The 13334-nt window shown below is 41.1% G+C and overlaps 1 protein-coding gene across 1 annotated transcript in view; it reads left to right on the top strand.

Annotated features, from left to right (window-relative positions):
- The window catches only part of SLC30A8 (solute carrier family 30 member 8), a 40492-nt gene extending 35505 nt beyond the window's left edge, over positions 1 to 4987 (top strand). The window contains 4 exon segments of the mRNA XM_027561278.1: positions 2816 to 2887; positions 2889 to 2950; positions 4237 to 4329; positions 4332 to 4987. Coding sequence (XP_027417079.1) covers positions 2816 to 2887; positions 2889 to 2950; positions 4237 to 4329; positions 4332 to 4381 — 277 coding nt within the window. The 3' untranslated portion in view covers positions 4382 to 4987.
- The last annotated feature ends 8347 nt before the right edge of the window (positions 4988 to 13334 follow it).

Raw genomic sequence — 13334 nt, 5'->3', positions numbered from 1 at the left:
ACAAAGTATTCTATTGTTAGCATCCACTTGCTTATTGATGAACATTACAAATAATGCTTCAATTATATTCTTAGCACTTATATCTGTGGAATAATTGCTAGACATGTATTGCTGTTTGAGAAGTTATGGACCTTTTAAAATTTGATAGATACTGTCATTTATACCAAAGAGACCATATCAGTTTTTTTCCCCACCAACAGCGTATGAGAGTGCTCATTTCTTCCCAACCTCACCGTCACTGGATATTATCAAACTGTTGATTCTCCTCTAATCTGATAGGTGATTATATTATACCTTATTGATTATATATGTGAATCTTTAATTATGAAACCTAGTGAGTGATTTTTCATATACCTATTAGCCTGGGTAATTATTTTTTTGAACACTAATTTTGGTATTTTTCTGGATGCATTAATATTTTTGCAGGCTCTCCATCAGAAAGAAAAAGGTTTCTAGGATGTGATGAACACTGAGGTCCACGGGAACCTGTCCTCTTGCCTGTCAGTATTATTTCATAGAGGAAAATAAATAGGAGTAGACTTGCATTCTCCATAAAAGCAAAGTGATAAAAGGAGGCAAGAGAAAAAGAGGAGTGGGATCTTGACTTAATCTCAAGAGTCCCAGATGAATGACAGCAGAAGGTCAAAGGAAACTCTCCAGGGATGACACATTAGGCATAATTGTCACCTTTGGGTTACAATACCTGGGGTCTAATGTTTACATAACACTTCACACCCAGAGGAGGGATCTTAGAGTCTGGCATCCCACTTACCCATGTGGCCTTACAAATTCTTCTTAACCCTTCTGACTCCCAATTTCTTCTCCAGTCAAACAGTTCTAACACTGATTAGATCTTAAAGTTTTATAACTATTAAATAAGATCATTACTAGAAAGTGCTTAGTGCAAACCTTGGCCTATAGTAGGTTCTCAATAAAGGTGCTAATATTATTAATTATTTTATTATTGTGTAACATTTTCACCCATGACTATATGCACATTCTATGGCTAATCTGAGACAAGAATTTCTTTGTTTCTAGTACCCCGAGCTTTGTGGAGCTCATAGAGTAAAAAATCATGTTGACCAGCTGTTTGTTCTATGAAAAGATATAAAATGGGATAAAACTAAACTCAAACTGTACTGAATTTTAAGTTAGCTGCAAGGAGGGAATCCCTATGAGCAAGGTTCTTAAATCCTGAAAAAGGAGGGTTAAGGATTCCCTATTCCCTTTAAGAAAGTGGTTCTAAACTGGCAGCTCATTACAATCATCCAAGAAGCTTTTGAAAAATACTTATGCCCAGGCCCTAGACCCAGAGATCTTGATAGATCTCTTGATAGATCTTGACAGATTTTGACAGATTTCATAGAAGCTGGCTTTGATTTTTTTTTTTTTTAACATGTAGGCAAGCTTGAGAACCACTTCCAAGCAGTCGTGCCCAGTAGCTTGTAAATACTCGTGCAATGCTTCTCTACTTTGGCTCTGTTAGAATCAACAAATGAGTTAAGAAAATGCTGATGCTGGTCTTATCCCCAGGAAATCTGATTTAATTGGTCTTGGGTGTAACCTGGTCATTGGGATTTCTTAAATCTCTGGTGACACTAATGTGCATCCAAGGTCAAGAGCCACTCTGAAAGCATATAGATTTCAGAGCCTCATCCAGAGATGTTTTCTTTAGGAGAATTTTGATGGAACCAAGGCATATTTATTTACAACCAACACACCAGGTGTTTGTGTTGTATGTATATAATTGAAGTGGCAGCTAAAAAATGTTCATCCTTAGAAAACTTTCCTACAGAATCCTATTTGGATCATCTTTAGTTGACAGAGATTTACGTATAGCATCAAATGGCTTTACCACTGTGGTGCTAATTGAGTTGATTTTCAAAAAATTCTTATATCAACCTGATAACCTTTTATGATTTTAACCAACCATTGACTTGGTTTTTCTCTCTGTAGCCAGCCAAAGCAAATGCCCTTATATTTTCAAATCCTATCATCTCTGTGACAATCCTTGCAATGTTTGAAAATGGTAATTCTACTTCCCTTCACCTTCCCATATCCAGGTAGAGACACTCCAGTTCCTTCAGCCCCAAAACATAGCTGACTGGCTGCCAAACTCCCCACCTTCATGCATGTCCCACACCATTCCTCTAGAAACAATGATGAGAGTCATTGAATAGTAAACCCTTACTAATGTACTTAAAATCATAGAAATTCTACAGACAGAATAATGAGATGGTATTATAACATTAGGATCTCCTATTATCATAGTTCGCTAAGGGACTGGTTGGATAACAAACAATTGTATAGCATTAGAGTTTACAAAGGACAGATGTTTTCTGAGATGTTTTCAGAGTCCCCAAAGGACTCTGTTAACTACATATTGCTTTTATTATACCTATTTTGCTACAAATATTCTGAGGATTAGTTCCAAGTGCTGGGTCAAATTCACAATAGTTGTAGTCAGAATGCCAACCCAAGATTATTCAATACCAAATCCCACGGGATTTCACTTTGCTTTCCAGATAATTACAAATGTAATTGGGGGAAATAATACACTCTGGAAGTGAAGGGTGATGACTGTCTTGATGGTTGCAGAGTAAAATCTGCAAATGCTCTTTGTGAACCTGTGGCTGATGGCAAATCCTTTGAAACAGGTGAATCTGCTTTTGTAAACATTTAAAAAAAGAAACCATAGATGGAGAGGGCAAGGTAGTATTTTAGTAAGGACTTTGCAGCCCCAATTAATCTTTGCACTGAGCCATATTTCATGAGATAACCTACTAACCCCGGCCTCCAGTTCTCTCCTCTTCGCGGGTGTGCCAACGCACCTGAGCTACAATGGCGTGAAAGAGCTCATCTCAGCAGCGGATGGGGTGGCGTCTGTGCAGTTTGCATGTCTGGTCGCTAACAATGAACCAAGTGATTCTCTCTGTTCACGCTGCTGCAGGTCAGTGAGTTTGTAAACATCCTGGACAAAAATTCAGTCATATCCTATAACATCTGTAATTTCCCTCCTCTTGGTGGAGCAGCCCTGAGTGTCTGTTGCATGCCAAAACAATTGTAATGTGTTTTGTGTGACCAAGGGCCTTTGAAACCCCCTTCCCCATGCCAATGTCGTCATGGCAACAGTGCTACTTATGACCACCCTGGAGGTCGAAGGTAGAGCTTTAGAGAGTAGAATAAAAGGATAAAAAGCCACCAAGCTTCAAGGCCTTAAATTCTGTTTGACTCGATGTCCTATTGGTTAAAGGAGTGGGATGAATTTAACAAGAAACCTTCACTGATTATCTTTAGTGTGTGAGATGTTTTACCCTAGCATCAAAGAGAGAAAGGTGAAGGAGACACAGGTCCCATCCTTAAGATTCCAAAAAGGTAAAAGATATACTAGTCAGAATTAATGGTGGTTCCATTACTGGATGGTTAGCAATTCTGTAACCATGTGAGATAACCCTTGGGATGTGAGGTTTACCCTAAAAAACTACTTTGTCAAGGAGAAGGTGATTTTGCTCATGATACATCCTAGGGCTGAGAAAAATGGGCAATGGCTCGGGAGACAGCTCAGACCAAGAATGATATATTAGGCTGCTGAGAAATAACTCATGAAGTTACTTAGAGGCAGGATACAGGAAGAGTCATTGGAGGACTGTGCTTTCTCAGACATCCTCATCTCAGCTGAGAGGCTTGGGTCTGGCTGCAGGGAATTTACAGCCTCCCCTACACCAATATTTCACTGCAAATGGAAGGATCGAGTAAACACTCAGGTTACTATGGAGGGAACTTCACAGCCTCCTGATACCTTTAGGGAAAGGAGAAAAAGACAGCAGAGAAGGCTGCTGCTCTAAATGTTTCCTGGCTCTTGTCACCATCCTTGAGATAAATTGTGATTATATATAAGGGTGAAAACTCAGAGAACCCAGGGAGCCAGTGAGCAGGGCTGTATAAGAAACAGTAGTTCTGACTTGGCTTTTTCATGGCTTATCTCCTCTGTCACACTCAGCCCCTAGGGATGCCAGACCCCAGAGAGGACTGTGGGCAGGAAGTTCCCATAGTGACAGGGCGCTTTGCAGCTGTGTCTGTATAAGTGTAGCTGATTGTCAGACCCATCATGGCTCCTTTCAAGTGCACTGCCTGTGCCCTACCCCAGCAGCAGAGACAAAGTACTTGAAGCCGGAGATGAGCCGTTGCCTGTGTGTGTGCAATCAGCGCCAATCTCTCTCAGTTCTTTATCAACAGCAGCCAGCCGGGAGAGCCAGGTGGTTCGGAGAGAAATTGAGAAAGTCCTCAGCAGTCGCTTTCCTGTGCACTCACTCACCATTCAGATGAGCTGCTAGCCGACCAGGATCCCGCCTGTCTTTTATCCGAAGACCCTCAGGACTAGCCAGTTGCTCTGCCAGCTCCCCAAGTTTGACAGGCCACTGTGTGCTGCTCCACAGTTTCTAAGAAACCAACAGAAGAAGTCTGAGAAACTCATGATACAGTATGATGCACACTGTAGCTCCATCCACCATAAATCAAAACGTGCTTAGATTCATCAGTCAATTGGATTCTCCATTCATCGGTAGCTGTGTTCATTCTAGAAATGTATGTATAGATTATTCCTGCCTGGGGCTGAAATAACAGCTATTTGTAACCACAGGTAATAGAAAGTTCACCTCCCTTCAGTAACGCGTCCCCAGGCTGAACGGGCAAAGCTGAACTCAGGAAGGAGTCTTACCAGGAATCAGTGGCAAGGAAAGAGTCACAAAAATTTTCCCAAAACATGAAAAGCAAAAGTTAGGAGAGCCGAGTCAGGGGTAAAAGCAAATCTGGAGCTCCAGTATTCTTGCCTAAAGAATCCCATGGGCAGAAGAGCTTGGCAGGCTATAGTCCATGGGATTGCAAGAGCCGAACATGACTGAGCACACAAGTATGCATGCATGGCTCTTTAGATATGTCCCCTTATTTCATTCTGCTAAGTCTCTTCAGTTGTGTCCAACTCTGTGCGACCCCATAGACAGCAGCCCACCAGGTTCCCCCGTCCCTGGGATTCTCCAGGCAAGAACACTGGAGTGGGCTGCCATTTCCTTCTCCATATTTCATTCTAATGACTTTTAAAAATTTGAAATTAATACCATCATTGTATAGATAAAGCCATAAAGGTTAAGTGAATCGACCAATGTCATTTATTCTTTCATTTAAACATCTTTTTCAACACAGACTATGGGCAGAGCATTGGTAAACCAAGCTGACATGCTCTTTGCCCTCACAGAAGTCTTTCCCCTTTGGGAGGAGATAGTCATTATACTAATAAACACCACCAAGAATATACTACTAATAGCAGCAAGGGATATGAAAGAAGAGGGGCTGATTGAGGTTGGGGAGGTCAATGGAGGGTGTCTCTAAGAAATGGCATCTAAGAGGTAAGTGGAAGCCAAATGCACTGTAGAAGGAAGCACATTCCAGAAGAAGCAAGAGAATGAGGGGACACCCTGAAGAAAGAAGAGGGTTCATTTGAGGAACTGGGAAAGGTCCTTGTGGCTAGAATGTACCAAGTAAAGAGTGAGTTAAAGAATATGAAGGACCAGAAACTGGAGAGGGACTTTCCTGGTGTTCCAGTGGTTAAGACTTTGTGCTCCCCATGTAGGAGGCAAGGGTTCAATCCCTGGCCAGGGAACTAAGATCCCACATGCCACATGGCATGGCTAAAAGAGTTTTAAAAAAGACAGGACAAACAAGCAAGTACAAGTAAGAAAGTAGCTGAAACCAGATCTATTTTGACCAAAATCCCATCTATGCTCTCTCTTTGAACACTTTTGCTTTATTTTGGGTAGGGGGCTGTTTCTTTTTGATCAAGTAATCTGCATTGACAATCAGCCATTATTTCTTTATTTTTTTTTTAATCTGTTAAGCCCTTTTATTTCATAGAAGATACAGTGTGACTTTCTCAGGATCACACAATGAATGAACTAAGACTAGAATCTGAATCTCTTGACTTCCTATTAAGTGTTCATTTCTTTTTTTTTTTTAATTTTATTTTATTTTTAAACTTTACGTAATTGTATTAGTTTTGCCAAACATCAAAATGAATCCATCACAGGTATACATGTGTTCCCCCTCCTGAACCCTCCTCCCTCCTCCCTCCCCATACCATCCCTCCGGGTCGTCCCAGTGCACCAGCCCCAAGCATCCAGTATCGTGCATTGAACCTGGAATGGCATCTCGTTTCATACATGATATTTTACATGTTTCAATGCCATTCTCCCAAATCTTCCCACCCTCTCCCTCTCCCACAGAGTCCATAAGACTGTTCCATACATCAGCGTCACTTTTGCTGTCTCGTACACAGGGTTATTGTTATCATCATTCTAAATTCCATATATATGCGTTAGTATACTGTACTGGTGTTTTTCCTTCTGGCTTACTTCACTCTGTATAATAGGCTCCAGTTTCATCCACCTCATTAGAACTGATTCAAATGTATTCTTTTTAATGGCTGAGTAATACTCCATTGTGTATATGTACCACAGCTTTCTTATCCATTCATCTGCTGCTGATCAGCCATTATTTCAGAAGTGCCTGCAAAAGAGGAGCCTATGTTCCTCAGAGGAATGAGATGAACAAACTGCTGTGTTTAACAGTAAAGGCCTGACAGGTGCTTCTGTAATACATCCTGCCTTAGGAGGCACTAGTACTGTGTCCACGCAGGAGTCTGCTAAAGAAGGAGGAAGCCTAAAGGACTGGAAGTGGTTGTGGGCCAACATCGACCCCGGAGACCCTGAGTCATGCCAGTGACGTGGGACATGAAAGGGACAGAGGAGCGAAGCGGTGGAAACAGGGGACTCTGTGGTAAGGAATGAACGTTAGAAGGAATGAGAAATCTGGTCAGTCCCTTCCGCTGCCTTCCAGATTTGTGACCTTCCACTGCCATTCCATTTCTCTGAGCTTCAGATTCCTCATCTGAGAATGGGAATCACATTTTCATCAGTGGGTTTCTGTTAGAACTATGTGGGATAAAAATGTAAAGAGCAAGGTTCTTTGTGTGGTAAAAATTGAGTGCTCCATAGATATTCTTCTCAATCCAGAGTTTCTCAACCGTAGTGGAATCATCTTTTGGGGTTGGATCATTCTTTGTTGTGGATGGACTGTTACAACACAATGGCAGAAAGTTATTCTTGTGCATCATAGGAGGTTGAGCAGCAACCCTGGGCTTTACCCACTAATTACTGCAAGCACTCTCCAGCACACACACACACACACACACACACATACACACACACAGACTAAAAAGGAAAATGGGGCATGGAGGTCTTGGCACTCAGGATGACTCAGAAGTGGCACTTTAGGCACCGCTAAAAGTGCCTTTGGACCAGAAGTCAGTGGGATAAGAGGAAGTAATCTGAAGCTGCTCCTTACATGCCAGGTCCACTTCTGTGCATGTTCCAGACTCTCCAACAAGGGGACAGGAGCATTTAACATGACTCGTCTGAGGCGAGAACATTTTTTGGGCTATGGTTTTCTCCTAGACAGGGTTCCTGTGTCTACTGCCATGGACACACAATCTCATTTTTTCTCTCCTTGCTTTTTTGGTAGATAAACCCAGACAAAAGTGTCTCCTTGTTCCAGGCCAGTCACGCTTCTCTCCTTTCTTTTTTTTTCCTTTTCCAACCCCTCTGAGCAGAAAGCTGAGTAGGTGAGTCAGGCCAAGGCCTTCTGTGCAAATCTGGCCATCCATCTCTCCTCCCCAGCCCACTCCGTCTTTGTCCAGGGAGAACTGAATGTGCTGGTTTCAAGATTCAGATTCAAACAGTAGAAAGGAAAGGGAAGTCTCACTTCAGCTTCCAGCTGGAGCAGTATGTTCTAAACCAGGAGGCACTTCACTGGGTTACTGGGTCCTGCTTCAGATTTTAAGGATGTGGAACTTTGATTTGTATTCTGCTATTATTCTCTGCGTGTCTTTCACCTGTAGAGAGTATCATAAAGTAAAGATGTGCAGGCCTCAATGGGTCTGGTTTGGAACTTGAACTTCTGTATGTTTTAACATACCCAGAGATGATTCTAAAGAACGGAGTCTAGAAGAGCCTCAGCTAAATGAAGTCACTAAGTGGGGGATTCAGACACACAGCCAGGAACCTACAATGATATCTAAAGTTGCAACCATGTGGACAGGGTAGGAAGGAACACCGAGTGGTGAGGATTGTGGGCTTGGCGACTGAGACTTCACGTCATTAAGCTGACAGCCACACTGGAGTTTGAATGATATAGGAAGTTTCTCCAGGCAGATGAAGAAAAAGGTCTTCTAGACAGAGAAAGCTACGTGTAAATCATGCTTGTGTTTTCCTGCTGGTTTTTAATTTGAAAAGCAGAATATATGTGGCAAAGAAAACGATCAACTCTGTGATGTTTAAAAATGTAATTTTTGGTACTTTATCATTATTAACATTGAGGAGAACAGGAGTTCTGCCTTTGATGATTTTTCTGACATTGTCAGCGTCTAGCAGGGTGCTGGAAACCTGGCAGGCATTAATAATTGCTGAGGCAATGACTCTGGGGCCTTGTCATTATTTTTTATTTACGTTTGTGTTTTTCTGAAATTCTGAGGGCCAAGCAAACATTGACTTTGACTGAGGAGGTCACACATGTGCCATCTCTGCAAATCAATCCACACCGCCAAAAGACCTACTTAGCATTCTGCTGAGGGCTCGCCCTGCTCCGTGAAGACGGCCAGGCATGCCCCCCACCTCAGGAAACAAGCTTAGGCAACCAGAACGAGAGGTGCTGGGGTTCCTAGTGGCTTCTGCCTCAGCTGGCTCTCGAAACAGGAGGAATGGTTCACGCCAACTCAGTCTCCCATCTCAAGGACTGCCGTGTGGTTTTGCTTTTCCATACTTTGTACAGGACGGAGCTCTAACGGATAGACGACCTGGCAAGCACCCAAGTTCTAGGGGCACTGTCTGCTCTGCTTTTCTCTGAAATTGTGTTAATATTCAATTCTATGTCACAAATACATCGAATGCCAGGTCACCCCAAGGGAGATGGACTTGTATGTTAACCAAAGGCAGCGCCTCGGGCTCCCAGCCATTTCTGCTCTTTCCCTGAAATTCTCCATCTTTAGTCAACTTGATTGAAAATTCTGGATGGTAGATGTTTTTGTGTTAAAGTCAAGACAACCTGAAGTGGGGTTTTTAAGGATTTGAGATGAAAGAGCAGTACCACCAGGGGATTTCATGTGCCAGGCATCAGTGCCCAAGGTCTCCCCCTCTCTCTCTGCCCCCCTCCCTGGCATGGTCAGAACTCCAAAACTGACTGCAATAGTGCAGTAGAATTCCTTACTTTGTGGCATGGTATTTTCTCTGGCTACTGAAACATTAATGATCTTTCATGTCTTTCAAAGCAACAGGCTTTATTCTGCAGAATACTAACATCAAGCCAACGCCACTGCCACCCTCCATCCTTACTGTGCTTCACTGTTATCCAGTATCCGGTCCAGATTTATCTAGGGCTCCGTGGTGAGGTTAGGGCCCAGAAAAGAAATGTATGTGTTCCGTATGTTTGGTTACAGATGGAAAACGGGAATGCTGAAGGACATGAAGGAAAGAATGCTTACCCTTTGAACAGAAGTTCTGTCAATTGCCTGAGTCTGAGTCCTAGCCCTTCCCTTCATTAGCTCCGTGACCTCCAGCTAGTGATTTAAATGCTCTGGCCTTGTTTCCTGATCAGTAAAACCTCCCTATTGGGATGCATGAGAATTTCATAAATAAGGACTCAGAGGTTGGATTTGTGTATAGCGGGTAGTTAGCACTCAGTATCTTAACTGGTACTGTTGTTGTGTACAAAGTGAGTCTGTATGTATATGTCACAGAGATTCGTATCATGCCAACTATTAAAAGATTTTGAGTCATCAACACACTCCGGCAAGAGAGTGGTCAAATTATTGGTGAGAATTAAACAGCCCTTTCTCTCACAGGGAGCGACTGAGGCTTGCTGAGATAAAGGCTTATCTGAGAGAGCGTTACCTAGTAAGGGAGTCCTGGAATCATTAAAATAGTTAAGTCCCTTTCTGACATGCTCTGAAAACTTCTACTTTTATCTTTGAAGTAAAAGCTGAATGAGGCATTCCAAGTGCATTTATTAGCACTGTTTAACTGCCCAATTCCATGAAGGCAGTCACAGGACCCCTCCCCCGACCAGACCTTGTACACTGTTCCTATGAAACATCACTTCCTTGGTTTTTTGGTGTCTCTTTCTCTCATGCAGTTGACACTTGCTCTTGCTAGGTGCATTTCCTTCTGCTCGTCTCTCAGTTGTCATTGCCATATTTGGATCATTTACTTACCTGTTAAATTTTTTAAAATTAATTTACTTTAATTGGAGGCTAATTATTTTACAACATTGTGGTGGTTTTCACCATGCATTGACATGAATCAGCCATGGGTGTACAGGTGTCCCCCCATCCTGAACCCCCTTCCTACCTCCTTCCCCACCCCATCCCTCTGGGTTGTCCCAGAGTACCAGCTTTGGAAGCCCTGCTTCATGCCTTGAACTTGCACTGGTCACCTATTTTACATATTTACCTGTTAATTTTGAAAGCCAACAAAGGCTTTTAGCACTCTAGTATCAAAAAAAAAAAAAAAAGTGTGCCTGGGCATACACATTTTATAGGTTATTGGAGAATGTCACTCTCCAGTGCCATCCCCACCCAATGAAATGGGAGCCAGAGAACCCTGCAAAGAGACAGACATAATTTTCCACAATTAGCTTTCAGGTACCTTCAGGAAATCATTTTCTCAGCTCATCTCCCTGTATTCCCTGTTTGGGATCACAGGGCAATCTGCTTAAATGACTAATTACAGAAATCATTAAAGGCACCAAGCAAATGTTGTCTTTGAATACCCACATTCCCAGTTTTACAAGTCCTGCCTGGCCTGACAGTGATGAAACCACTTAACAGTCCAGCGCAGGCGGATGTTAAGGGAAAAAAAAAGGTGACCATATGTGGTTCAGTTTCCTAACTTTCAGATTTCACACTTAATGTTTGTCATTCTGTTACTGGGCACCTGTTTAAATTCTATTTTAAAACGTTAATGTATGTTTAAGACAAAATGAGGAAAAAGAGAGTTTGAATTAAGTCGTCATCTTTTGATCACTAAAATCATGACAGAAAATATTTATTGTGACATCAATCAGGACTGTATTGAGAGGACATACATGTCCACTCTCAGTCTTTTAATGGAGGGAAGAACACATTTGAGGAGCGGATTGGTCTAAGAGAGATCAAAGGTGATCTAAGAATCAGAGGCACTTTTGAACATGCTGGTCATTGCTTTGAATCCCCAGTGGGGGTTAGACATTGGTGGTCAGAATCTATGGTAGCCCTTGAAAGTTGTTAAAAACTGAAACACACTTGAGCTTCTTTGGCCATAAAGGCCAGGAAGTGCTGAGAGACGTCAAGCTGAATTGCACCCTATTCAGGTGTGCCACGGAAGCCCCAGGGGACAATGTATCAATATAATTGCCCTACATTTCCTTTCCTCAAAGGGGTGCCCATTTGCTGAAAACATAATTGTCCTATTTGCAGCCATTAAAACCATGTGATCGCTGTACACAGTCCAGTGGCACCATCAAATGTTATGTCCCTAGACCTGTAGAGTTTCAGAGTGTTTGGGGTTATTAGAGAAGCAAGGGTGCCAGCCATTCTGAAGATATTGTAAAGCATGGTGAGTTAACCTGTACAATAAAATCAGCATCAGATGTGATTTGGGGGTTTTGTTTGGAGTTGAACTGCATTTTTCAAATGGAATTCAGTAGGAATTTCATCAACTAACTCCCTGTTTCTTTCCCATCCCCTCTCCTATTTTTTGCAGTGATGAATAGGGGATTTTCTTTGGCCTGAACTTGGGATTTATCAACAATAATTTCTGTTACTGTCCCACTCTCCACTCCAAATGTGTCTCTGACATGGCAGAATCCACAACCAGAAAGATATGAGTACCCTGTGTTGACATTTCATTAGCGGAATACATTCTATGAATAATTAATAGCCCAAAAAGATGAAGCCTCCTTTTCCGGTTTCTACTGTCTCATAGAGTTCAGCACCTTGTATGAATTTGGATGAGGAAAGGACATTTCAGATTCCCCTGGCTCAGTAAGCCCTGAATTCATAACTAAGAAGCAGATTCTTTTTCCATTAAATCACCTTTCCTTTATAAACAGAAAACCATGGAGAAGATTTTTCAGGATCTTGAGATGAGATCATCTTTAATGTTGACTAAAGAGAAAATTCTGAGAGGATCAATTATTTTTCTTCTTATTATCACAATTAATATTATTTTGATAGCTTTTAAACACCCTAGACTTTACCATTTATACTCCAACTATGGATGGTGTTTTATGTGGGTATAAACATTTGCACAATACATACTTCAGTATACAGATTTTAAAGAAAACTTCTAATTCCACCCTGAAACTTTTCATTAATTTATTAACTCATGTAATCCATTTTTTCAACTGATTTTACTAATATTTATTGATTGAACACACCAGGCATAGTGTAAGGGAGTATAATATTGCTTAGATATATAATCTAGAAGACTTTTTTTATATCAAAGATTAAGAAATGACTGAATAAACCTCAGAGGTCCTGAAAAACACCTTAATACTCATATGTTAGACATCAACTCTGAGAAGTAAACATATCTGCATTCTTCCTTAAAAAATGTATTTTATAGAGGCATTGCTCAGGTGCAATCAAATCATGAAATCAGTCCCATTTCCTAATGAAATTTTACTGATGGCTCTAAAATATTTCACTTCATTTCTCTCTCCAATTACTGAGATATCAGTGCTTCTCACTGTACAATAGAAATTATTGGGCAATGATGAGGATTAGATAAGCTTGGAATGTTAGTGCTAGAATATATAAGAATGAAATACTTAGTAATAAATTTATCTAAGGAGGTAAAAAAACATCTGTACACTGAAAACCATAAGATATTGATGAAAGAAACTGGAGAAGACACAGATAAATGGTAATGTATCATGTGTTCATAGATTGGAAGAATTAATACTGTTAAAATATCAATATTACTCAAAATTATCTATAAATTCAATGTAATTCCTATCAAAATTTCATTGCAGTTTATCACAGAAATAGAAAAAAAATCTTAAAATTCATACTGAGCCACAAAAGACCCTGAAAAAATGAATCACAATCTTGAGCAAAACAAAACTGTAGGCATTACACTTCCTGATTTCAGAATACATCACAAAACAACAGGAATCAACAATATGCTACTGGCATAAAAACAAACTATAGACCAACACCACAGAATAAAGGCCCCAAAATACGTCCATGC

Source organism: Bos indicus x Bos taurus, chromosome 14 (assembly GCF_003369695.1).
Source record: "Bos indicus x Bos taurus breed Angus x Brahman F1 hybrid chromosome 14, Bos_hybrid_MaternalHap_v2.0, whole genome shotgun sequence".
Taxonomy (NCBI): domain Eukaryota; kingdom Metazoa; phylum Chordata; class Mammalia; order Artiodactyla; family Bovidae; genus Bos; species Bos indicus x Bos taurus.
The sequence above is the reverse complement of the archived record's forward strand: the minus strand, read 5'-3'. Positions and strand labels throughout refer to the sequence as shown.